The 26,824-nt window shown below is 49.0% G+C and overlaps 1 protein-coding gene across 3 annotated transcripts in view; it reads right to left on the bottom strand.

The window, feature by feature from the left end:
• Positions 1-2,663: 2,663 nt before the first annotated feature.
• Positions 2,664-26,824, bottom strand: part of GLT (glycolipid transfer protein) — a 31,451-nt gene continuing 7,290 nt past the window's right edge. For 2 of the 3 annotated variants that reach the window (XM_011761088.2, XM_011761089.3), the window contains exons 2-5: positions 11,027-11,085; positions 9,540-9,673; positions 7,616-7,766; positions 2,664-4,445 (exon numbers count right to left, since the gene is read on the bottom strand). In XM_011761088.2, coding sequence (XP_011759390.1) covers positions 4,263-4,445; positions 7,616-7,766; positions 9,540-9,673; positions 11,027-11,085 — 527 coding nt within the window. In that variant the 3' untranslated portion in view covers positions 2,664-4,262. The remainder of the gene's footprint in view (positions 4,446-7,615; positions 7,767-9,539; positions 9,674-11,026; positions 11,086-26,824) is intronic. The other variant, XM_071071153.1, reaches the window with a different exon arrangement.

Raw genomic sequence — 26,824 nt, 5'->3', positions numbered from 1 at the left:
AGCTGGCACACAAGTGAACACAGCTGACGGGAGATTTGGAGTTGGATGTGAAACTCCTGTGGCCCCGTATCTGGCTGGGTCACCCTGGGCAAGTCTCTTTGCCACACCCTGGGGGGTTCAATTTCCTTCTCTGATAAATGGGGCTACTGAGGTCCACGTCTCAGGTGGTTGTGAAATGATTTGTGTAGAGCACTTTTGCAGGGCCTGTTATATAGTAATCAATGTGTGTTCTTTCCTCCCTGCCCCAGGTGGAACTCAGTCCCACTTTGACAAGGATGAAACGGGAAGGGCATAGATGCCCTGCTGGCTTTTGTCTCTGGGGTCGAAAACCCAAAATGCTCCCAGGATCCCCGCAGGTACTAGGAACGGGGGCTGGCCTGGGAAAATCCCTGCCTTCCATAAAAATTTGCCCTCCCAGTTTCACCATATTATGTCAGAGACATGAAGAAAAGATTTTTTTTTTTTTGAAATGGAGTCTTGCTCTGTTGCCCAGGCTGGAGTGCAGTAGCGTGATCTTGGCTCACTGCCAGCTCCACCTCCCAGGTTCACGCCATTCTCCTGCCTCAGCCTCCCAAGTAACTGGGACTACAGGCGTCCACCACCACATCTGGCTAATTTTCATATTTTTAGTAGAGACGGGGTTTCACCATCTTGGCGAGGCTGGTCTTGAACTCCTGACCTCAGGTGATCCACCCGCCTTGGCCTCCCAAAGTACTGGGATTACAGGTGTGAGCCACCATGCCCAGCCTATTTTATTATATTTTTTAATAATCCTCAGATTAGGGATGCTACTGTTCATTCTAAGCTCTAATTGCTTTTTAGGTTTTTTTTCCCTTTGGATTTCCTAGAAATACAGAATTCTGTCTCTCCTTTTTAAAGTGATTTTTTTATTTTTATTTATTTATTTATTTTTTGAGACAAAGTCTAGTTCTGTCACCCAGGCTGGAGTGCATTGGTGCAGTCTCGGCTCACTGCAGCCTCCACCTCCTGTGTTCAAGCGATTCTCCTGCCTCAGCCTCCCAAGTAGCTGGCCACCATGTCCAGCGAATATTTTTAATTAAAAAGTTTTTGTTGTTGTTGTTTTTGGAAAGGGAATCTCACTCTGTCTCCCAGGCTGGAGTGCAGTGGCACAATCTTGGCTCACTGCAACCTCTGCCTCCCGAGTTCCAGCAATTCTCCGCCTCAGCAGGACAGTAGCTGGGATTACAGGTGCACACCACCACCCCAGCTAATATTTTTGTATTTTTAGTAGAGATGGGGTTTCACCATGTTAGCCAGGCTGGTCTCAAACTCCTGACCTCAAGTGATCCATCTGCCTTGGCCTCCCAAAGTGCGAGGATTACAGGCGTGAGCCGCTGTGTTCGGCCTTAAAATGATCTTTTCTTGGCCAGGGGCAGTGGCTCATGCCTGTAATCCCAGCATTTTCGGAGGCCAAAATAAAATAAATATTTCCCTCTACATTTAACCCTAGAATCAGAAAAAACAACAGCCCATGAAAAAGTGCAAACTGGTCCGGGATGGGGAGGCAATAGGGATGGGTGGAGACTAAGGCAAAGTGGAGAATTGATTCCCCCTTCCCTTGCCCTGCCCAGCCAAGGGGGCAGTCATCTCTCAGCTCCTGCCAGGCAGCCTGGTTTTTCAAAAGAAGCTAGAAATCCAAGGTTCTTTTCTTTTTTTAATTATAAGTTACATAGGTATACACGTGCCATGGTGGTTTGCTGCACCTATCAACCCGTCATCTAGGTTTTAAACCCTGCATGCATTAGGTACTTGTCCTAATGCTCTCCCTCCCCTTGCCCCCACCACCGACAAGCCCCAGTGTGTGATGGTCCCCTCCCTGTGTCCATGTGTTCTCATTGTTCAACTCCCACTTATGAGTAAGAACATGCGGTGTTTGGTTTCCTGTTCCTGTGTTAAGTTTGCTGAGAATGATGGCTTCCAGCTTCATCCATGTCCCTGCAAAGGACATGAACTCATTCTTTTTTTATGGCTACAGAAACTCAAGATTTTTTTTTTTTCTTTGAGATAGAGTCTTGTTCTTGTCGGCCAGGTTGGATTGCCATGGTGCAATCTCGACTCACTGCAACCTCTGCCTCCCAGGTTCAAGTGATTCTCCTGCCTCAGCCTCCAAAGTAGCTGGGATTACAGGTGCCTGCCACCATGCCTGGCTAATTTTTGTATTTTTAGTAGAGACGGGGTTTTACCATGTTGGCCATGCTTGTCTCGAACTCCTGACCTCAAGTGATCCACCCGCCTCAGCCTCCCAAAGTGCTGGGATTACAGAAGTGAGCCACTGCACCCTGCCAAAACCCAAGAGTCTTATGTGAAATTCCCGTTTCTCCATGCAGCAACCAGTTCTGTTTTTTAAAACCATGGAGGCCAGGCCTGGTGCAGTGGCTCATGCCTGTAATCCCAACCCTTTGGGAGGCTGAGGCAAGAGGATTGCTTGAGGCCAGGAGACTGAGACCAGCCTGGCAACTTTGCATAGCAAGACCCCAATCTCTACAAAAACATTTAAAAATAATAAAATAAATAAATAAAAATTTAAAACCGTGGAGGCCAGAAAATAAGTTCTTGGTAGGATTTGTAAGGGTCCCCAGTTGTAATTTTCAATGCAGGAAAGAAAAAAAAAAAAAAAATCAAGAACCAATACAGTGCACAGATGTGATTCCAAAATAGAGATTTATTTATTAAGGATTATTTAGTTTCTGCATAAAAATCACCAATTGTTCCTCATTGGGTTTTTTCTTTTAAAACACACGTCAATTGTTTTGGGGTTGCTTTGTTTGCCCCAGCACTTTAAAAAGTACAGTTGTTTGTAGCGCCAGGAAGAACAGTTCCGGTTAAGGCAGCGAGGCGTTTTCTTGAATCCTAGCGGCTGGAGGGTCCATCTCTCCCCGTCAAGAGAATACACACAGTAGGTAGTTTCTGAGGTTGAAAAATCTGTCCCTGAAGGAAGTAATTCTTCTGAAGAATGAAAACAGAGTCATCTATGGTCAATTGTTTGTGCCCTATAGCTTTGAAAGAAACGCCTCTTGGTCATCAAGGGCTTGCTGGTTAGTTTCAGCTGTAAAATAACAGCAACAACAACAACAAAAAACCAGAAAAAAGAAAACAAACAAAAAAACCTGTCTAGCGAGACAGAAAGAGCAGGATTTACAACAGTGCTGTGAGGCTGGGCTATGCAAACCACATGAGAATACACACCAGTTTGCTTTTAAAAAAAAAAAAAATCCCACATAGGGGCCCTGCATAATTTCAAATCAAACTCTTATTATAGTCCTTAAAATAACCAAAATAGCAATACAGCGAGAGCTTCATAAGGTCACGTGCTTTTTTTTTTTTGAGACTGAGTTTCGCTCTCGTTGCCCAGGCTGGTATGCAGTGGTGCGATCTCAGCTACTGTAACCTCCACCTCCCGGGTTCTAGCGATTCTCCTGCCTCCGCCTCCCAAGAAGATGGGATTACAGGCGTGTGCTACCATGCCTGGGTATTTTTAGTAGAGACAGGATTTCACCATGTTGGTCAGGCTGGTCTCAAACTCTGACCTCAAGTGATCCACCCACCTCTTTTTTTTTTTGAGACGGAGTTTTGCTCTTGTTGCCCAGGCTGGAGTGCAGTGGTGCGATCTCAGCTCACTGCAACCTCCACCTCCTGGGTTCAAGTGGTTCTCCTGCCTCAGCCTCCTGAGTAGCTGGAACTACAGGCGTGCGCCACCACGCCTAATTTTTTATATTTTTAGTAGAGATGGGGTTCCACCATGTTGGCCAGGCTGGTCTCAAACTCCCGACCTCAGGTGATCCACCCACCTCGGCCTCCCGCAAAGTGCTGGGATTACAGGCGTGAGCCACGGTGCCCGGCCATCATGTGCTTATTTTTAAAGTGAGGTGGATGACACCATTCCCCCAGAGCCGTGTTCCTCGTTGGCGACAAAACAAAACCAAAAAACCCTAGGACTTGACTTATTAGAAGTGTTAATCAATTTTTACCACGCTGAAATGAAGCTATAAAGTCAGTCTGTGCTGTCGTGAATTCCAAGGAGATTTGGAAGTAAGATCATTATTTATTGGTCCTTTAGAATAGACCAAAAAAAAAAAATGACTTAAAAAACGAGGGCTGTCCCCTGCAGACTCTGGCAGGACCCTGGGCCGCTCTGGGGGACGCAGGCCAGGGGCAGCTCACAGACTTGATTCACAGTGATTCTGGTTTGCCTGTTTCTCCGTGTGGCCACGAGTCAGGGGCGTGTCCAGCGGTGGGCACGCCTACACCTTGTAGTTAAGCTCGGCATTCATCTGGGTGTACATCTCATAGATGACATCGATGGTGGCCGTGTAGTTGACTAGGAAGAGGCGGATCTTCTCCAGGCACTCCTCCTCTGTCACATTCTGCCCCTTGGAGAGTGCTTTCAGGAAGTCGGATTTATAGGGGGCTGCGTACAGTGCTGCCTTGAGACGGGCAAGAAGGGAGGTAGGCACAGCGTTAGCAGGGGCCGAGGAGCCAGGCCAGCAGGCCAGGGTTCTGGGAGGGGTCTTCCCTGGGTCCGTGCTGGACAGGGGGTCTGTGCTATTTGAGGTGTTGGAAGGGAAAGGAAAAGGGAGGTGTATTTTGAGCGACAGCAGGAAGGACATCAGCTTTGGGGACAGACAAGCCTAGGTGCAAATGCCAGTCTGGGCCACCAACTAGCTGTGAACCTTGAGCAAGTCACTTAGCCTCTCTGAGCTTCAGTTTCCTCATCTGCAAAATGGGGATAATGGCTCCCACCTAACTGGGTTGCTTTTATAAGGATTAGGGGGCTTGTACAAAGTGCTCAGCACAGCACCAGGCATACAGTAGGCACTCAGCACAACACCTGGCACACAGTAGGTGTTCAGCATGGGTAAGTCTCTTCCTTCTGGGTTCCTTGCTCTGAAAAAAGGGAACTGCTTCTTCGGAAAACTCACTTTCTGAGTTGGGGAGACGACTGCTAATCATACTGTGGTCTCTCTTTTGTCCTTAGGGGGCCGATACTTCCCTAAATTTCAGGGCTGCTCTCATACTTGAAAAGTACAGATAATTTGAAATTCACAGAATTTCAGAGCCAGAAGAAAAAAGGTACAACTAGATAAAAAGCTTAGGCTAGCCAGGTGCGGTGGCTCATGCCTGTAATCCCAGCACTTTGGGAGGCCAAGGTGGGCAGATCACAAGGTCAGGAGTTCGAGACCAGCCTGGCCAATATGATAAAACCCCGTCTCTACTAAAAATACAAAAACTTAGCCAGGTGTAGTGGTGGGCATCTGTAGTCCCAGCTACTCGGGAGGCTGAGGCAGGAAAATTGCTTGAACCTGGGAGGCGGAGGTTGCAGTGAGCTGAGATCACGCCACTGCACTTCAGCCTGGGTGACAGAGCGAGACTCCGTCTTAAAAAAAAAAAGAAAAAACAAGTTTAGGCCAGGAGTTTGATAGGATGAGGAAAGTATAAATACTATTTTTTAAATCTTTTTAGACATAGTCTTGCTCTGTCACCCAGGCTGGAGTGCAGTGGCACGATCTTGGTTCACTGCAACCTCTGCTTACTGGGTTCAAGCTATTCTCCTACCTCAACCTCCCAAGTAGCTGGGACTACAGGTGCCTGCCACCATGCCCAGCTAATTTTTTTTTTTTTTTTTTAGATGGAGTCTCACTCTGTCACCCAGGCTGGAGTGCAGTGGCATGATCTCAGCTCACTGCAAGCTCTGCCTCCTGGGTTCACGCCATTCTCCTGCCTCAGACACCCAAGTAGCTGGGACTACAGGCGCCCACCACCACACCCAGCTAATTTTTTGTATTTGTGGTAGAGACGGGGTTTCACCATGTTAGCCAGGATGGTCTTGATCTCCTGACCTTGTGATCCGCCCGCCTCAGCCTCCCAAAGTGCTGGGATTACAGCCTTGAGCCACCGCGCCCGGCCAATTTTTTGTATTTTTAGTAGAGACGGGGTTTTACTATGTTGGCCAGGCTGATCTCCAACCTGACCTCAGGTGATCCACCTGCCTCGGCCTTCCAAAGTGCTGGGATTACAGGCATGAGCCACCGCACCTGGCCAAATATTATTCTTTCATAATAAAAGTAGTAATAGCTGGGGTGGTGGCTCACGCCTATAATCCCAGCACTTTGGGAGGCCAAGGTGGGAGGATTGCTTTGAGCTCAGGAGTTCAAAACCAGTCTGGGCAACATGGTGAAACCTTGTCTCTACAAAAAAATACAAAAATTAGCTAGGTGTTGGTAGCTCGCACCTGTAGTCCCAGCTACTTGCGACACTGAGGCTGGAGAATCGCTTGAGCCTGGGAAGTGGAGGTTGCAGTAAGCTAAGACTGTACCACTGCACTCCAGCCTGGGCGACAGTGACAGAGGGAGACCCTGTCTCAAAAAAAAAAAAAGCAATAGCTTTGATGTACTGAGTGTAAACCATGTGAACCATGTGTCAAGCACTTTATACTGATTAATTTCATTTATTTAATGCCTATTTTATACCTATTTGAAAAATGAGGATATTGAGGCTCAGGAAGGTAGGATCACAGCCCCCCATTTTTGTGTTGTGTGACCTTGTCTCAGTGTCACTGTCCTCATCTGGGAAATGGGGGTAAGAACAGTGCCACCTTGTGGTGCATTTGTGAAGATTACAATTCATGGGCAGCTCCCCTGGGCCAGGTACACAGGACACACTGTTACTATTGAGGTGCTGGTTTGAGGATTTGTAGGGGCAATGCACTGTGGAGATCTCAAGGGGCCGATGGGAATAGGCTCTGTCTCCAGCTCTTCCGGGGTGGATGGCCCAGGGGCTGCCATGCATCTCACTCTGTGACCAGCTCTTCCTCTTTGGAACCATACTGGTTTCTGCTCCAGCCTGCTTGCAGACTGTACCCCACAGGAACACTGAACAGGGCCCATCAGCCCCTCGTTCTCATGGCCACCAGGGTGGGCAGGCAGAGGGAGCTGCAGCAGAAAGGGTGGCCAGAACAGGCCGGGCAGGAACATGTGGGTGAGATGAGGGCGGCAAGCAGCAGGTGAAGGGCATGGTGCAGGGCAGCCAGAGAGCCTTCAGACGTCTCCTGAGCAGGGCTTCCAGCCTGGTGATCAACTGTAGGGCCCTCACCTAACCAGGCAGGGGCTGAAGCCTCACTTCCAGGAGCCCTGGCCAATGTCACCCCAACACAAGCCACCAAGAATGCAGAGGGCCGGTGTCCTTTCAGCAGATGCTCCCAGGAGGAGGCCCTTCTTTCCCCGCATGCCCCATGTGGGGATCCAGGCTGAATTTGAGGGGCCATCAGGCTGGGCCACCTTTGACCTGGGGTCCTCCAGGGCTTTCCCTGTAGTTTCTCTTTTCACCCCACCATCAGGCCTTGCAGGCCAAGGCCCCTAGAGAGAAACACCGTGGAGTATCTACAGTGACACTCACTGTGGCTTGAATGGGGCTGGCCAGGGCACGGGAGGGGGACCTCTCCGTACACTAGCCTCATCCAAATAGATGGGGGAGCCCTTCCTGAGCCTGAGAGGGTAAACACAGCCTCACAGGCCAGGAGGCCTCGGCCAAGCAGGGGCAGAGTGGCGAGCAGAATCTGCAAGCTGGTGGTCCTTTGGGGCCTGTGAGGGCGGCTCACCTGGAAGATCTTCTGCACGATCCAGCCGTGGTACTTCTTGAGGGCCATTTCGTAGGCCTTGGTGGCGTTGACGCGGATGAGGTTGGGGTGGTTCTCGTCCCGCTCCCCGTCGCAGATGCTCTGGAGGAAGACCTGGATGAAGCGGAGGCCTCTGCGGCCCAGGGAGGAGAAGGTTCATTAGGACCGTGCACACCCCTGTCGTGAAAGACCCTGATGGACTCTGAATTTGCCACCTACTGTGAGCCAGGAACATGTACACCCCAGAGGGCGTGGTTATTCCCTAATCATCTTTCCCTGCTGCTTACAAGTAACGTGACCACTTGGCTCCATTCATTATCTCCCAAGCACCTTCTCTCCTCCAGGCCTGGTGCTGGCCCATGACAACAGTGACACTGGCTGTAAGATCCACGAGGGGTGGGTCTGGGCCTGCCTTGTCCATTTCTGTGTCCACATGACCCCCACAGGCTGGAACATGGTAGGCGACCATCAGGCTTGAGGAATGAAGCCACAGTGCTGGCCCTTAAAGGGTTTGCAGACCACAGACTGTGGATATACCGGGCACACTGGCGAGACTGGCCCCATGTGCACCAGGTTCCCTGCCTCCGCTCCCCAGCCCTCAGCATCTTTCTAAGTCTGCTACATTGCTTCTCTGCCTGAGACCTCCCAGAGCATCCTCCAACGGCCACTCGAGCCTTTCCTGAAGGGGTAGGGTGATGTTTTGAGAGCCAGGAGAAGCAGATGGGGTATAGCAAGGAGTCCACATGGAAAAGCTCACCAGGGCCCTCCCCTTAACACACATCATCTCACCTCTTGCTTCCCTGGGGCCTGTGAGGCTGAGCTTGGCACAATCAGCCCATTTCACAGAGGAAAGCACTGAGGCTTCCCTAGAAAGGCTCAGTCACAGGCCAGGATGTGAACCCTGCCTGCCTCACTGCGCGCCCCCCACCTGGCAGGCTCTTTCCTTCACTGCCCCTCACTGTCCCACTGGGGTCCCCAGGTGAGCTGCTCTGCTCCCTCCCTGCAGTGGGGTGGGGATCAAGTCAGGGTGGGGTGCTCTAAGGGGCAGAAGCACTGGGTTTGAGGGCTGAAGAGTCTATAGCTGGTTGAGAACAGCATGGGTTCAAACCAGCCCATAGGATGTATTTGTGCAAATTAGAACTCCTCCTCACAGCCGGGCACGGTGCCTCACACCTGCCTCACATGGATCACTTGAGGCCAGGACTTCAAGACCAGCCTGGCCAACATGGCGGGCCTGTCTCTACTAAAAATACAAAACTTAGCCAGGCATGGTGGTACACACCTGTAATCCCAGCTACTCAAGAGGCTGAGGCAGGAGAATTGCTTGAACCCAGGAGGCAGAGGCTGCAGTGAGCCGAGATTGCACCACTGCACTCCAGCCTGGGCAACAGAACGGGATTCTGTCTGAAAATAAAAAATAAAAATAAAAGAATTCCTTCTCCTCAAGATGGTGTACTTCTACCAAGAAACTGTCGTAACATACAAATCCACTTTGTACGTGTGACCAGCCCTAAACAGGACACCTCCGTGCAGTAGGCAACCTGCCTAACTGTGCCGGATGACATGGGCACGTGATTTGGCCTCCAGAAGTGCCAGCCGCCTCCTCTGTGAGGTGCGAATAGCTACCACACCTAACTCACAGAATATGAAACCCAATCAGCATAAAAAAGCTTAGCACGATGCCCTGATCAGGGTGTGCTCCTATACTCTGATGGGACTGGAACCAGGAAGCATCACTGTCAGGCAAGCCCTGGCCCTTGGGAGGCCGTTTCCCAGTCATTAACTAGCATCACACTGGAAGGGCTCGGAAGTGACCTTCCCAGCCTGGGGTGACACTGCGGAACAGTGACAGGTTTGCTTTCCCTCTGCAGCACAGCACCCAGGCCCTGCCACCTGAGCCCGTCACCTTTTCAGCCACATCAGCGCCAGTGTGGCCCCTACTTTGGGCCACTCTGCTCCATACATTTCTTTCTCCACCTCCAGGATGTTCTGCAGGGTCCGGAACTTGGCTGGGTTGGTGTCATACACGGCTTTGATTTTCTGAAATGGAGCACACAGGATTTTCCCTTAGGTAAACTGCCCCCCATAGACATCTGGCCCGCACGCTGGGTGAAGAGCACCCTACCAGCATCTCCCGCTCCTTCCTGCCCTCCAGGAACAGCAGGGATAAGACCTGTAACAGTAACTATGGGCCGGGCGCGGTGGCTCAAGCCTGTAATCCCAGCACTTTGGGAGGCCGAGACGGGCGGATCACGAGGTCAGGAGATCGAGACCATCCTGGCTAACACGGTGAAACCCCATCTCTACTAAAAAATACAAAAAACTAGCCGGGCGAAGTGGCGGGCGCCTGTGGTCCCAGCTACTCGGGAGGCTGAGGCAGGAGAATGACGTAAACCCGGCAGGCAGAGCTTGCAGTGAGCTGAGATCCGGCCACTGCACTCCAGCCTGGGCGACAGAGCCAGACTCAGTCTCAAAAAAAAAAAAAAAAAAAAAAAAAAAACAGTAACTATGACTGTTCACATGAGCAAGGATTTGCAAAATGCTTTACAGGCACTGCCTTATATGATCCTGGTGGCAACCCTGAAGTTGCTGTCATTATCCCATTTTACAGGCAGAGACACTGAGGCTCACAGAAGGGCATGGACTTGTCCAAGGTCACACAGTTGGTACAAAGTTCATGTTCTCCAGCCACTACTGACACTGGCTCAGACACCAAGTATCTGAAGTTTTGCTTTGGTGGACAAGTGGAAATAGGTTCCGAGGATTCCAAGAAGTCCAGGAATGAAGGCCTCTGAGATGGAGCCAGGTAGGCCTGGGTCTGAATCCCAGCTCTGCCACTTACTTGCTTGTGACCTTAAGTGAGTCCTTCTCTTAAGGTCTCACTCTGAGTCTCAGCTTCTTCATCTGTAAAAAGGGGATAACACAGGACCAGCCTCAAAGGGCTGCTGGGATGAAGAAATGAGATCATACAGTGTGTCCCAAGCCCTTGGCTGGGCCCTACATGGATTCTCACGGGCAGTCTATGGCAGGGGAGACGGCATCAGGAACTACCAGGATTGGAGAAGGGGAGGGCCAGACCAGTGCTGACTGCGGACTTTGGGACTTACTTACTTGGTGGGGATAGATGAAAGAACCAGCAGGTTCCTTCTCAGGGTCAACCCTTTAATTAGACTTTGGTCCCAGTCAGGCTAGACTGGTGACCAGATGGCAAGACTGTGGAGGAGGGCAGAGAACATTGAGCCCTGATTGGGCAAGTTTGGGGCCCATCTTCTATGCCTCCATCTCCTTCCTCGGGCTGGGAAGCTTGCAGCTGGGACCATGGTGCTGGCAACCCAGGTAGGCTTAGATTCCTGATGCAAGTCCTGGGCTATGGCTGCCTGACCAGGTACGTACCGTGATGTTGCCGCTTATGTCTGCCTTGATGGGAGTAAACACTGGGGACCCAAGGCAATCTGGGGACAAAATGAGAAGAGAGATTGAGATTACCAGCAAGTGATTTTTCAAGGCCACTGCAGGCCGTGGGGACATGGTGGGTGGGTTACGTGGTGGGTCCCGGGGAGAGCTGAGTTGTTCTGGATGTTACTAAGGCAGCATGGGCTTGGGTGCAGCTCCCAGCTCCGTTCTCTGAGCTTCCTGTTGGCAAATGAGGCTACAGCACCAATCACAGAGGCATGATGAGGACAGCTTGAAATAAACAATCCAATCCTAAGACACACATTTGATTCATCTCGAGAATCAGAATGGTATTTGTTTTTTGGGGTTTATCTTGAGACAGAGTCTTGCTCTGTCACTCAGGCTGGAGCGCAGTGGTGTGATCATAGCTCACCACAGCCTTGACCTCCTGGGTTCAAGCCATCCTCCCAACCTCAGCCTCTGGAGTAGCTGGGACTACAGGCATGCACCCATATCTGGCTAATTAAAAAAAAATTTTGGCCTGGTGCAGTGGCTCACGCCTGTAATCCCAGCACTTTAGGAGGCTAAGGCAGGTGGATCACTTGAAGTCAGGAGTTCAAGACCATCCTGGTCAACATGGTGAAACCTTGTTTTTACCAATATACAAAAATTAGCTGGGTATGGTGGCTCGCACCTGTAATCCCAGCTACTCAGGAGGCTGAGGCAGGAAAATTGCTTGAAGCCGGGAGGCGGAGGTTGCAGTGAGGTGAGATCACGCCACTATACTCCAGCCCGGGTGACGGAGTGAGACTCTGTCTCAAAAAAAAAAAAAAATTTTTTTTTGCACAGATCTTGGTGATCAGGATCTTGTGTAGACCTAAGCTAATGTGTCTGTTTTAACAAAAAAGATTTTTTTAAAAAAAGTGCTTAACTTTTAAAATAGAAAAAAGCTCATAGAATAAGGATATAAAGAAATTTTTTCTAGAGCTATATAATGTGTTTGTTTTTAATTGTATAAAACATTTAATTTATTGGTCTTTGGGGGGAATTTGATGCATCACCACTATATTAGAACTGAGCCATTAATTCTGTAGCTTCATCAATATTAACTACTTTATTTTTATGATGCTACTGAGGAATCAGTTCTTTCTACAGAGGTTCAAGAGAAAGTCCTTCTAAGAAGTGTGCAAATCTCGTATATTTATTAGATTGGTGCAAAAGTAATTGCAGTTTTTTAATATAAAAGCTTTATCTACTCTGTTGACTTTTTCATCATTCATAACGTTTATTATTATTTTTTTTTCCCGAGACAGAGTTTCACTCCTGTTGCCCAAGCTGGAGTGCAATAGCACGATCTCAGCTGACCCCACAACCTCCACTTCCTGTGTTCAAGCAATTCTCCTACCTCAGCCTCCCGAGTAGCTGGGATTACAGGCACACGCTACCACGCCTGGCTAATTTTGTATTTTAGTAGAGGCGGGTTTCACTATGTTGGTCAGCCTGGTCTCGAACTCCCACCCTCAGGTGATCCACCCGCCTCTGCCTCCCAAAGTTCTGGGATTACAGGCATGAGCCACTGTGCCCGGCCTCGTTTATCTTCTTAAGATTAGTGGTAACCGGTTTTGCTTTGTTGGTAGCCTTAAAGTGTTTTCAGCTGGCTATGTGAAATACACTCCCGGACTTCTGCCCTCTTAATCTGTTCTCGGCCATTGTCTTCAATAGTAGCGTGCACCTATGTGTGTTTTTAAAGACAGGGTCCTTTGGCAACTGAAGCAAGATAAATAAAAATAAATAAATGCATAAAATAAAGATAGGGTCTTGTTCTGGCACTCAAGCTGGAGTACAATGGCGAGATCACAGCTCACTGCAGGCTTCAACTCCTGGACTCAAGCAATCCTCCTGCCTCAGCCTCCCAAAGTGCTGCGATTAGAGGGACACACCATCACACCCAGTAGAATGTTCTTAAATGGAGGCGTTTTCCTTTCTTGGTGGGTCATAATATATGGGAGCATCGTATAATAGGTAACACGTTGGAGTTGATAAAATGTAGACCTGGAAACTGCCTGGCAGTGCCTGGAACTGCTGGGATCTGCTGAAATGTGAGCAACCTGCTGCCTGCCTCTCCTCCGCTCCCTCTTTTGTCACCCCCATGGCAGGCTGTCACAGGACATCTCACTCCTTACATGCAGGAAGTATGCAGGTTCTTTACTGAGTAGGCTCGATGTGGACTTTACCTTCGAGACTGAAGACAGACTACCGGGCTTCCGTGACACCTTTTCATCGTCCTTGTTGCAGTCCAGAAAAGTGAGCTCACTAAGCCTACTACAGAGCCCAGGGAACAAAGACCCCAGAGCAGGCTAGAGGCGGGTGCCGACCCCACGGGAGTGAAAGGCCAATACCCAGGAGGCCAGACAGGGACCTCAGTGTGTGCGCCAAGTGACCACATGAGGGCAGAGGGCTAGGGGAGGAACTTCCTTTAGCCAAATTCCACCCAGGGTGACCCTGCACACCTGGCCAGCCATCTGGAACATTCTAATTGCAGCTATGAAAAGAGGTACATGAGAGAAACAGCATTAGACACTTAAGGAAACAGCCCAGAGTCCAGTGGAAAGAAGGTGGGCTAGGGATTCAGATAGATGGGGTGAGAATCCTGCACGACCACTCCCAAGCTGAGTAAGTCTCCTCGCCTCTGTGTGCCTCAGTTTCCTCTTGTGTCAAATGGGGCAATAAAAGTACTTATTTCATATACTTCTTTAAGAAATTAAAAATAAGGCACCGAGGCCAGGCGGTAGCTCACACCTGTAATCCCAGCACTTTGGGAGGCCAAGGCGGGCGGATCACAAGGTCAGGAGTTTGAGACCAGCCTGGCCAACATGGTGAAACCTCACCTCTACTAAAAATACAAAAATTAGCCAGGCGTGGTAGCAGGCGCCTGTAGTCCCAGATACCCAGGAGGCTGAGAGAGGAAAATCGCCTGAACCTAGGAGGCGGAGGTTGCAGTGAGCCGAGATTGTGCCACTGTATTCTAGCCTAGCAACAGAGCAAGACTCCATCTCAAAAATAAAATAAAATAAGGCACCAAATACATGTAGCAGAGTGCCCGGTGAGTGCTGAACACTCAGTACCTGGACTTCAATCATATCATTACTAGGGTCAGGTGCTGTGACCCAGCAAATGACATCATTGTGGAAGCCACAGGATCCCCCAGAACCTCCACCGAGTGGGACTCATCCTTGACCTGTGCCCCTGCTGCTTTCTCTGTGCTCCCCTGTGAGGCCCCACTAGAGCCGGGGCTGCCACCTTGCCCTGCTGCAAGCTCCGGGCATGCTGTCCTCACGCTGGGCCATGAGCAGTCTCCTCTTGGCAACTGAGCCTCTTTCCAATGTCTACAGAGGCAAATCTCCCAACAAGGGGCCATGCTGGAGCCTTCCCTATGGTGGTCACGTCAGAGGCTGCTCAGAGGTGCTGCGCCAGGGATGCAGGCAATGAATCCAGGGTGCTCTGGTCTCCCAGACAGGCCTGCCAGGCATCAATGGGGTGACAACTCCATGCCACCCTTTAACCTCACCTGACGGATCACTGACCTTCGCTGCATGTGGAGGCCAACCTGGGGAGGTCATGCCACTTGTTAGCCCTGGAAGGTGTTCTCTTCCAGCACCGCTACCGCTGCCTCTCTGGAAGGACCATGCATTCTCAACTTACATAACAACACCGGAGCCAAGATCCTCTTTCCTCCGCCAGTGACTACAGCGCCGCCAGAGGGTGCCAATTCCGACCCTCACAGGGGGCCAGGCAGGTGCCATGGATGGGCTACATGGGGACTGGCAAAACCCATCCAGACATAAGGCTGTTCCTCAGCTCCAGCTGACGGCTTTACATCCTCATCTTCCCAAAATGTATAATGAGCCGGACATGGTGGCATGCACCTGTAGTCCCAGCTACTTGGGAGGCTGAGGTGGAGGATCGCTCAAGCCCAGGATTTAAAGTTGCACTGAGCTATGATTGTGTCACTGCACTCCAGCCTGTGCAACAGAGTGAGACTCCATCTCTTTAAGAAAATTAAAATGTGGGCCAGGCGCAGTGGCTCGCCCCTATAATCCCAGCACTTTGGAAGGTCGAGGCGGGTGGATCACCTGAGGTCAGGAGTTCAAGACCAGCCTGACCAACATGGTGAAACCCCGTCTCTAATAAAAATACAAAAATTAGCCAGGCATGGTGGCGCGCACCTGTAATCCCAGCTACTTGGGACGCTGGGGCAGAAGAATCACTTGAACCCAGGAGGCAGAGGTTGCAGTGAGCTGAGATTGTGCCACTGCACTCCAGCCTGGGCAACAAGAGTGAAATTCCATCTCAAAAAAATAAATAAATGAAAAATAAAAATGCATAATGTACAAAGGCTTACATTAGACTGATGGACGGATGGACAGAGATATGGATAGATAGGCACAGTAAAATATTAATGGTAACATCTAGGTGATAGATGTACGAGTACTATTTACTGTAAAATTCTTTCAACTTTGCCACGTTTGGATTTTCTCATAGAAAATGCTGAAAAAACTAGTGTCAGGGTTTTTTTCTGCTCATAAACTCCTATTTGTTTTTCTACCTTTTTTTCCAAGTCTGTTTCACCGTTACAGTGATGATAGTCACGTGTGTTACACCTTTGTTTTTTAAACCAACAGTCTTGCCACCAGACTTGAGCTCTGAAGAGGGCAGGGACCAGGTTCCCTGCTACGCCCCCAGCACCCAGCAGGTGCCTGACCCCAGTCGGTACTTGTATGACATCTGTGGAATGAATGAGTGAATGAATGGACTGTGGGAAATGTAGAATCTGTCAGTGTATTTCCCTGCCAGGCTTTCCATCTCTGCACCCTCCTATGGTTCAGACTGACCCAACACACTGGTTTTAAGTACCTATCCAACCCAGATGGCAGAGGATATGTGAAGGGACTTGGGCCTCAGTTCCCCTGCTTATAAAATGGAAATCCTTCTAAGATGTTCCTCTGCAGGGCTGCTGTGAGAAAGAGGTGTCACACGTGCAAAGTGAGGGCTCAAAGCACTGACCATGATTGTTTTTACTGCCATTGGCTGGTTTTCAACCAAAGCCTTCCAGTGAAGAAGAGATGATGGCAGGGCTTGATGACAGATCACCATCAACCATGGGTGGCTTATTAGTTTTTCTCAATGACTCAGGTCATTCAACATGCATTTCAGAGACGCAGAAAAATGTTATGCAGCATCCTTTTGCAGTTCTGAGGGGCCCTGCCCTGGTGGCAGGGAGAAAGGCTTTTTGTTTTGTGTTCTCCTGACCATGCGTTACAAGGGTCACGAGGCCGCCATGGTCAGCAGGAGCTGGGCCCCAACAGCAGCTGTTATTGTGTGTGGGGCCACCGCACAGGGCCAGAGCTCCTGCTCAACAGTAAGGGAGGAATGTGATGCCCCAAATGCACTTCTGGGGCTGGGAGCCTAGCGGAAGAGAGGGGGGGCGAGGCAGGGGCTGGGAACGCCACCCCAGACTCCACTTCCACGCTCTACCCACAGGGAGTCACTGGCAGGAAAGGGAGCTCTGCATGCCTCTCTGTGTTATGTAAACATGCACGCTGAAGTGGGTCTGGAAGTATCTGGAGGTGGGCTGCCTGCGATTAGCAGGGGCATCAACCTGGGCAGTGGCATTGAAGCAGTGGCATCCACAGTCCTAGGTTTGAATCTCAGCTCTGGTGTGAGTTTGGCCAAGTGACTTAACCACTCCAGGTTCTGGCCCTTCGGTTTCTACAGCCCAGAGGTGCTGTGCAAACAGGAAGTGCTCTGTATATAGTTGGGCTGAAGCCTGTTTCAACATCACCTACTCAAGGCTCTAGGCTTCTGTTTGCCTTTGGTGCAGTCCAAGGACATCAAGTCACAGAAAAGCCAAATGACTTGCCCAGGTTACACTCCAGGGAGTGCCAAGACACAATTCCAGAGCCAAAGCTGCTTCCACTACACCCTTAACCTTTCTGTCTAGAATGTTACCATTCTTCGAACTCAAAGAATGTTTCTTTGAAGTCCTGTGAACTCAGAGAAAATAGGAAACCAGAAGACGATTTTAATTCCCAAGCATGTGGTCGCTTTTCTAATAGTTTATTTTACTTATTTATTTATTTTGAGACAGAGTCTCACTCTGTCGCCCAGGCTGGAGTGCAGTGGCACAATCTAGGCTCACTGCAACCTCCGCCTCCCGGGTTCAAGTGATTATCCTGCCTCAGCTCCCTAGAAGCTGGGATTACAGGCGTGCGCCACCACACCCAGCCTCTAATAGTTTAAATTCAAGCCTGCGCCTGCTCTGAATAGAGCATGACATGTTTCTACCAGGCTCTCGAGCCTTCCGTTTCCTACAGAATGCAGCCCTAACCCCAAATTACCCTTCTTGTTTGACCAGTTTTGCAGTTACCCCAAACTTGTTTTTTTTTTTTATTGTTGTCAGCAAACAGGCTCTTTGAAATGCCACCCAGAACCTGTCTACCTGGAGGGAGGGAGGGGACTTGGAGGGTTTTCTAGTTCATGACCTCCAGGGAGAAAGGAAGCTGTCTTTTTAAACATTTTTTACTTATTCTTCTTCTTATTTTTTTTAAATAGAGACAGGGTCAGGCCGAGCATGGTGGCTTACGTCTGTAATCCCAACACTTTGGGAGGCCGAGGCAGGCAGATCACCTGAGGTTCGGAGTTCAAGACCAGCTGACCAACATGGTGAAACCCCATCTGTACTAAAAATATAAAAATTAGCTGGGCGTAGTGGTGCAAATCTGTAATCCCAGCTACTTGGGAGGCTGAAGCAAGAGAATCACTTGCACCTGGGAGGTGGAAGTTGCAGTGAGTTGAGATCACGCGTGAGACTGTCTGAAAAAAAAAAAAATAGAGACGGGGTCTTACTATTTTGCCCAAGCCAGTCTCAAGCTCCTGGGCTCAAGCGATCTGTCTGCCTTGGCCCCCTCAAAGTGCTGGGATTACAGGCGTGAGCTGCCATGCCTGGCCTGAAGCTGTCTTTAAAAAAAGAAAAATCAGATATGGTCCCACCATCTTCTTTCACAGACCCAACTAGAATGAGCAGATTCCAAATACAGTAAAGCCTTGGTTATCTGGAACAGCTGGCAAATGGCCCCTTCTGTTTAATGGAGAAGGCTTTTTCCAATGCAAGCTACTCAACTCACAAGGCACAAGGAAAGAAACCAATAAACCTAATTATAAAAAACAGAAACCTCCTATATGGGGGAGAGGAGAAATTCCACCACCAACTAAAGCCAAAAAACTTGGGGGCAGACAGTAAAGAGTCTGTGTAACAAGCGTAACAGAAAAAAGGCTGATATCCCTAATATGTAAAGAGCTCTTACAAATCAGTAAGAAAAAAACAACAGCCCTATAGAACAGTGGGCAATTCACAATAGAAATGAAAAAATGCTTAATCTCAATAATAAAACAAATGAAAACAGTGAAATATTTTCCATCTACCATTTTTTTTAAGAGTCTTGCTATATTGCCCAGGCTGGAGTGCGGTGGCTATTCACAGGTGCCATCCCTCTACTGATCAGCATGGGAATTTTGACCTGCTGTTTCCAACCTGGGCCAGTTCACACCTCTTTAAGCAACCTGGTGGTCCCCTTTGCCAGGAGGTCACCATATTGATGCCAAACTTAGTGCAGACACCCAATCAGTGTAGCACACTACAGCCAAGAACTCCTGGGCTCAAGTGATCTTCCTGCCTCAGCTTCCTGAGTACCTCGGACTACAGCTGTGCACCCCTGTGCCTGGCTCTCAAATACAAATACACCATCGGTATTGTAGCTCAGCCATCCTGGATGGAGCTCATCAAAATGTAACACAAATGTCACTGCTTTCATAGTGGAAGCCATTTGTAGCTTTCTAAACAGGGCCATCATCAAAAATATGAGTTATGATAAAGATGTGGCCCAGAAATGTCACTGGTCCCCTCAAACCATCACTAAATGACTCTAGATGGTGTGCCTTCAGGCTTTTAGGACAACTGGACAGCTTTGTATATCTTTTTTTTTTTTTTTTGAGACAGGGTATCACTGTGTTGCCCAGGCTGGAATGCAGTGGCACAATCATGGCTCATTGTAGCCTGGAACTCCTGGGCTCAAGCAATCCTCCCACCTCAGCCTCCAGAGTAGTTGGGACTACAGGTGTGCACCACCATGCTGGGCTAATTTTTTTTTTTTTTTTTTTTTTACTTTTTGTAGAGACTGGGACTCACTACACCATTGCCCAGGCTGGTCTTGAACTCCTGGGCTCAAGCAATCCTTCAGTCTCAGCCTCCCAAAGTGCTAGGATTACAGGCATGAGCTACTGTACCTGGCCAACTTTGTGTATTTTTTTTAAACTCCTGTTGGTGGTTGACAGCTACTTCTTCCTGCAGTGCTTCAATTATTTATTTTTTATTTTTTTTGAGACAGAGTCTCACTCTGTAGCCCAAGCTAGAGTACAGTGGAGCAATCTCAGCTCACTGCAACCTCCGCCTCCCGAGCTCAAGCAATTCTCCTGCCTCAGCCTCCCAAGTAGCTGGGACTACAGGCGCACACCACCATGTCAGGCTAAATTTTTGTATTTTAGTAGAGACAGGATTTCACCATGTTGCCCAGGGTGGTCTCAAATTCCTGAGCTCAAACGATCCACCCACCTCAGCTTCCCAAAGTGTTGGGATTACAGGCGTGAGTCACCGTGCCCAGCCAAAGTCTTTTAGATACTTAAAAACCAAATAGCCAACAGAATCAGAATCTCCTGCAAAGAGGAGGCAGGCACCAAGGAGGGGTTTCATGCATGGCCTTTGGGACAACTCTGACTAGACAAGGGCTATCTGGGGCCTCCTGCCTGGGTCTCTGCCACAGTTCAGACGGGTGACATTGCCCAGAAAGCAGAATTCCCTATAAGCCAGCAGTGACCATATGCTACACATATGCTACACTAATTTCTTTTTTTTTTTTTTTTTGAGATGGGGTCTCATTGTGTCACCCACGCTGCAGTATAGTGGCACAATCACAGCTCACTGCAGCTTTTTTCTTTTTCTTTTTGAGACGGAGTCTCGCTCTGTCACCCAGGCTAGAGTGCAGCTGCGCGATCTTGGCTCACTGCAAGCTCTGCCTCCTGGGTTCACATCATTCTCCTGCCTCAGACTCCCGAGTAGTTGGGACTACAGGTGCCCGCCACCACGCCCGGCTAATTTTTTGTATTTTTAGTAGAAATGGGGTTTCACCATGTTAGCCAGGATGGTCTCGATCTCCTGACCTCATGATCTGCCCACCTCGGCCTCCCGAAGTGCTGGGATTACAGGCGTGAGCCACCACGCCCGGCCTCACTGCAGTTTTGACCTCCCAGGCTCAAGTGATCCTCCAGCCTCAGCCTCTGGAGTAGCTGAGACTACAGACACATGTCACCACGCCCAGCTAATTTTTTGTTTTTAATTTTTTGTAGAGATGGGGTCTCACTTTGTTGCCCAGGCTGGTCTTGAACTCCTGGCCACAAGTGATCCTCCCGCCTTGGCCTCCCAAAGCACTGGGATTACAGGCAGAAGCCACTGCGCCCAACCTCATTTCCTCTTTTTCTGGCCTCAAGAGAGTTGGACAGTACTGGTCATTATGCTCTTAGCAAGACCACAGCATATATCTGGAAATTTCCATGCAAGCTGCCTCTCCATGCCTGCCTCTTCAAACAGCCATCTCTTTCGACACGGGATGTTCCTGATGTTGAGTAACGAGGTGGCCAAATTGCCCTGCCCTGGCCCACCCTCTCATTTCATCTCAGGAACAATGTTCAGGAACAAAAAAGCACTCTTTAATATGCACAGCTTGCTTCACTTTCAGCCTGTGTGATTCAGGACAGAACACACCTAACCCAATTCATAAACAGTTATTTCCAGAAAGGAAGAACAGGATGCCCATGTCGTGATGCTACAAGCCTGGTGTGGGGAGGTTCTATTGTAAATTCAATGTTTTTTTTCATAGCTGAATAATAAAGTTCAGTTGTTAAACATATGAGGCAGATTAACTTTATAGGTCCTGGGTTACAAGGATCATAATGGAAGACACTCAAATTACAGCTGATGGAGATGAATCATTTATTTATCTGGGGGTGCGGGTTGTCATGGCTCAGTTTACAATAAGGCCTATTTTTAAGGATACGAGCCTTGAGATTACCTACATTCCTAAAACGGGTTCCTACTCTGAGTCTACTATCTAAAGAGGAAAGAATGTTTACAAAACAATTCAAAATACTGCTTTAAAAACTTCATCCCCGGGCCAGGCACAGTGGCTTATGCCTGTAATCCCAGCACTTTGGGAGGCCAAGGCTGGTGGATCACTTGAGGCCAGGAGTTCAAAACCAGCCTGGCTAACATAGTGTAAACCCATCTCTACTAAAAATACAAAAATGAGTCGGGCATGATGGTGCGCGTCTGTAATCCAAGCTTCTCAGGAGGCTGAGGCAGGAGAATCACTTGAACCCAGGAAGTGGAGATTGCAGAGAGCCGAGATTGATTGCACCACTGCACTCCAGCCTGGGCGACAGAGCGAGACTACCTCAAAAAAAAAAAAAAAAAAAAGACAGAAAGACAAACTTACCCTCATGACATGCCAACTATTTGTCCCATAATTGCCCCCGTTCAGGAAAAAACAGTGTTGAACTAACAATGATGCAGTTGGGAAAATGCTTTTTTTTTTTTTTTTTTTTGGAGACAGAGTCTTGTTCTGTTGCCAGGCTACAATGCAGTGGTGAGATCTCGGCTCACTGCAACCTCCACCTCCCGGGTTCAAGCGATTCCTCAGCCTCAGCCTCCTGAGTAGCTGAGACTACAGACACGCACTACCACGCCCAGATAATTTTTTTTTTTTTTTTTGTATTTTAGTAGAGACAGGGTTTTACCATGTTGGCCAGGATGGTCTCGATCTCCTGACCTCATGATCCGCCTGCCTCGGCCTCCCAAAGTGTTGGGATTACAGGCTTGAGCCACTACACTCAGCTGGGAAAATTATTTGTCCTTTTTTTTTTTTTTTTTTTTTTTTGAGACTCTCACTCTCTCGCCCAGGCTGGAGTGCAATGCTGTGATCTTGGCTCACTGCAACCTCCGCCTCCCAGGTTCACGCCATTCTCCCGCCTCAGTCTCCCAAGCAGCTAGGATTAGAGGCGCCCGCCACCATGCCTGCTAATTTTTGTATTTTTAGTAGAGACAAGGTTTTGCCATGTTGGCCAGGTTGGTCTCAAACTCCTAACCTCAAGAGATCTGCCTGCCTGGGCCTCCCAAAGTGCTGGGGTTACAGGCGTCAGCCATCACACCCAGAAAGTTTCCTCATTTTTAAAATGAGGCTCATAATGGACTCCTCTTCAAAGCGTTGCTGTGACGCTTAAATAAAGTTGTATAAATAAAGGCCTAAGCACAGTTTCTGGTACCTAGTAAGTGCTCAGTGAAAAAGAAGGTATTAGGCTGGGTACGGTGGCTCATGCCTGTAATCCCAGCCCTTTGGGAGGCAGTGGCAGGCGAATTACCTGAGGTCAAGAGTTCAAGACCAGCCTGGCCAACATGGTGAAACCCCATCTCTACTAAAAATACAAAAATTAACTGGGTGTGGTGGTGTGCGCCTATAATCCCAGCTACTTGGGAGGCTGAGGTAAGAGAATTGCTTGAACCTGGGGGGAGGGTGGAGGTTGCAGTGAGCTGAGATCACGCCACTGCACTCCAGCCTTGGCAACAGAGCAAGACTCCATGTCAAAAAAAAAAAAGGAAAAGAAAAGAAAAAGAAAGTATTATCATTTATGCTTATTATTATAAATTATATCATCATCACCTTTCCCAACAGACAAAGCTTTTCTTTAGAGAGAAAATCCAGAAAACAATTATTCCAATGATTAAGAAATCAAAACAGCCGGGCGCGGTGGCTCAAGCCTGTAATCCCAGCACTTTGGGAGGCCGAGACGGGCGGATCACAAGGTCAGGAGATCGAGACCATCCTGGCTAACACGGTGAAACCCCGTCTCTACTAAAAAATACAAAAAACTAGCCGGGCGAGGTGGCGGGCGCCTGTGGTCCCAGCTACTCCGGAGGCTAAGGCAGGAGAATGGCGTAAACCCGGGAGGCGGAGCTTGCAGTGAGCTGAGATCCGGCCACTGCACTCCAGCCTGGGCGACAGAGCCAGACTCAGTCTCAAAAAAAAAAAAAAAAAAAAAAGAAATCAAAACAGAAGGAGAGGAAGGAAGGCAGGAGGGAGAAAAAGAATTATTGACTCATTGATTTATTGTTAGGGGTAAAATTAGCAGAAATCTCCCCATCATAAAATAATGACTTCAAATGTATTCCAGACCATTAAGACAGAGATCTCAGAAGGGAGTGAAGTAAGGAACTTGGAGGAACAGCAAGGCAGAACATGAATCATTTCTGAACACAGGGAAGTGTGAGTCAACTGCCTAACTGCCAGGGTGGAAAGCAGAGGCTTCTAGAAGACCCTAGAGAGGGCTGATCCACTGCAATGACTTTGAAAAGCTCAGATACCGTTAACGCTCTAACAAGAACCACAAAAAAGGCCTCCATACAAGTACCACCATAAGTATGTAACAAAAGGAGTTAACATTCATTCTGGCAGGTTTTTACCGAAACAATGAAACCTAAGACTAGGACCCAACATTTCCATTCTTCTTTTTCTTTTTTCTTTTTTCTTTTTTTCCTGAGACAGAGTCTTGCTCTGTCCCAGGCTGGAGTACAGTGGCGTGATCTCGGCTCACTGCAACCTCAGCCTCCTGGGTCAAGCGATTCTCCTGCCTCAGCCTTCCGAGTAGCTGGGATTACAGGCTTGCGCCATCACACCTGGCTAATTTTTTTTGTATTTTGAGTAGAGACAGGGTTTCACCATGTTGGCCAGGCCGGTCTCAAACTCCTGACCTCATGATCTGCCTGCCTTGGCCTCCCAAAGTGCTGGGATTACAGGCATGAGCCACCGCGTCTGGCCGCAATATTTCCATTCTAAGAAGCTCATTGAAATAATCACACTGTCATGCCAGCCGGGAACTTCCTATCATTTCCCCTCCTCCCCTACAAGGGACATTTCTGCCCTAAAAAGGACTTCCAACATCTTCCTGTTTCCTGATGTGATGTTGGTCTCCCCTGTTACAGCGCTAGACCTGCTGCAAAGTCCTGTGGACATCTCTCTGAACATCGGTTTCCTCTTCTGGAAAATGGTGCCAAATTCCTCCTAAGTTCATCATGAGGATTAGAAATGAGTTACTGTCTAATTGAATGCTTGATCCTAGGAGCCAGTCAAAATAGAGATGACGCTAGCTATGATCACAGTCATATGTTATATTTTATAAAGCCCTTTGTCACTAATTCCTCCCATTCCTTTCCACGTGGATATAGGCTGGGCGCCCATGATGCAGAAGCCCATTGGTAGGTCCTGGGAGGGCCTGACTTCTGCCCTAAGGGATTCACAGTGGAGGGCTATCCTCCAAGCATCCCTGTGCAGCAGAGGAGGGGCTAGATGAGTTAGCAAGCAACTGTAGTCTCTCCCCTCCTACTCGATCCTCTTCCTTCCGGCAGCAGAGAGGCCAGACCTCAGGCTCTGACCTCAAGGGCCAGATTTTTCTGAACACAAAGATCTAATCACCACCATCCCAGGACAGGGTGGGTGGGTGCCACTGGTCTGTATGTACTCTGGCCTTTGGACATTATAAAGGAGGCTGCCGGAGCAACTGTCAGACTTAAGCAGCCATGCAGCTGGCTCTGTGCCCTAGCAGTCATTCACCAAGTCAGGCATTGATTTTGGTGCTCCTGCCTGGAGCCACCACATCTTTCCACAGGTAGGACGGACAGCCCTAGACCTTTAGGAAGTGGGCCTTTTGCCACACAGCTGGTGGGAAACGGAGCTGCCAAAAGGAAGCCACCTCAGGGCCTCTCAAGCTCAGGCTGGCTCAGCCAGATGCCAATCGCCATGTTTCCTTCCACTCATCCGTACACGGTGTTCAGGGCATGGATGTCAGAGGAAGAGAATCAGACTCAAAGTGACTTCTCTCCTCTGAGCCTCAAAAACAGCCAACTCATGGGCTGTTACGCACATGGACAGAAAAACACAACGGGGCCCTCGACAGCCCTCCTTCCAGATTGTTCTCTGGCCAGGTGGGATCAAGAGTGGGCCCCGCCAGCATGGTACTAGCACACAGCAGGTGCTCCTGAAGGCCAAGAAAGCCTCACTTACTACTTGCAAATGCATCTCCGAAGTCTGCCAGCAGTTTCAAAATTGTAACAGCCATTGCAGAAAGTGTCTCTCTGGGTGCTTCCTCCAACAAGACATTATTTGTTTCATCTTCTCAGGGTCTATCCCAGGCACACAACCGAAATCCCATTCCTCTAGAATCCAGCTCTCAACAGTCAATCCAAATGATAACTCACCTGCTTATTAGGAGGGTTAATACAGTTTCTTGTCTTTCTTGAGATATTCTACACCAAGCTTGTCCAACCCGCAGACCGCAGACTGTGGACTGCATGTGGCCCAGGACCACTTTGAATGTGGCCCAACACAAATTCAGAAACTTTCTTAAAACATTATGAGATTTGAGTTTGTTTGTTTTTTTTAGCTCGTCAGCTATCGTTAGCGTTAGTGTATTTTATGTGTCGCCCAAGACAATTCTTCCAATGTGGCCCTGGGAATCCAAAAGATTGGACACCCCCGCTCTATACAAAACCAAAAAATAAACAGGTATTAGCATTAACTTAAAATTTAAAACAAAGCAGAAAACATTGCAAGGCTGTGGTAGGTGGTCCCAAATCTCAGAGGATGCTTGTTGCAGTGGGGGAGCTTCTAACTCACAGATCAAGGGGTTCAGGTGGGGCTGGTTCCCAGTTAGCCTGATGTCCCAGATGAAGGAAAAAGCCAGAGCTGAGGCCGGGCGCGGTGGCTCACGCCTGTAATCCCAGCATTTTGGGAGGCTGACGTGGGCGGAACCTGAGGTCAGGAGTTCAAGACCAGCCTGGCTAGCACAGTGAAACCCCATCTCTAGTGAAAATACAAAAAATTAGCTGGGCATGGTAGTGCGCATCTGTAATACCAGCTACTGGGGAGGCTGAGCCAGGAGAATCACTTGAACCCAGGAGGCAGAGGTTGCAGTGAGCTGAGATCATGCCACTGCACTCCAGCCTGGGCAATAGAGCAAGACTCTGTCTCAAAAAAAAAAAAAAAGCAAGAGTTGAGCGCCGTGGCACACGCCTATAATCCCAACGACTCAGGAGGCTGAGGCAGGAGGATCACTTGAGCCCAGGAGCTGGAGGCTGCAGTGAGCTGTGATCACCCCACTGCATGCCAGTCTGGGCGATACAGCAAGACCTTGTCTCTTAAACAAAACACACACACACACATACACACACACACACACACACACAACCAGCCAACTTGTTTGGGGCTTTTCCCACAAGATGATTTCAACACCCCAGTCATTTTCTAATTTACATTCAAATAGGAGTTACAGACCAGCTTGGCAGGCTGTTTAAGCATTACACACCTCAGAGCAAACCTGCATGTCTGGTCTGTGGCACCCATGCCACCTGTCATGTGAACAAGTCACCATGGTGCCAACAGAACCACTGGATTTCCTCAAGTACCCAACCAGGCTGGCTCCACTGGGGGTCCTGTCCTTTACCAGAGAGAAAGCCAGGACAGCAGGCATGACAGCAAGAGCACCACATAAGGAGTCCAGAGGCTTGAGTTCTAGTCTGGCTTTACTGGTCACTCACTGGCTGTGTGACCCTGAGCAAGTCACCTAACCTCTCTGGCCTCG

The sequence above is a fragment of the Macaca nemestrina genome, chromosome 10 (assembly GCF_043159975.1).
Source record: "Macaca nemestrina isolate mMacNem1 chromosome 10, mMacNem.hap1, whole genome shotgun sequence".
In the NCBI taxonomy this organism is placed as follows: Eukaryota; Metazoa; Chordata; class Mammalia; order Primates; family Cercopithecidae; genus Macaca; species Macaca nemestrina.
The sequence above is the reverse complement of the archived record's forward strand: the minus strand, read 5'-3'. Positions and strand labels throughout refer to the sequence as shown.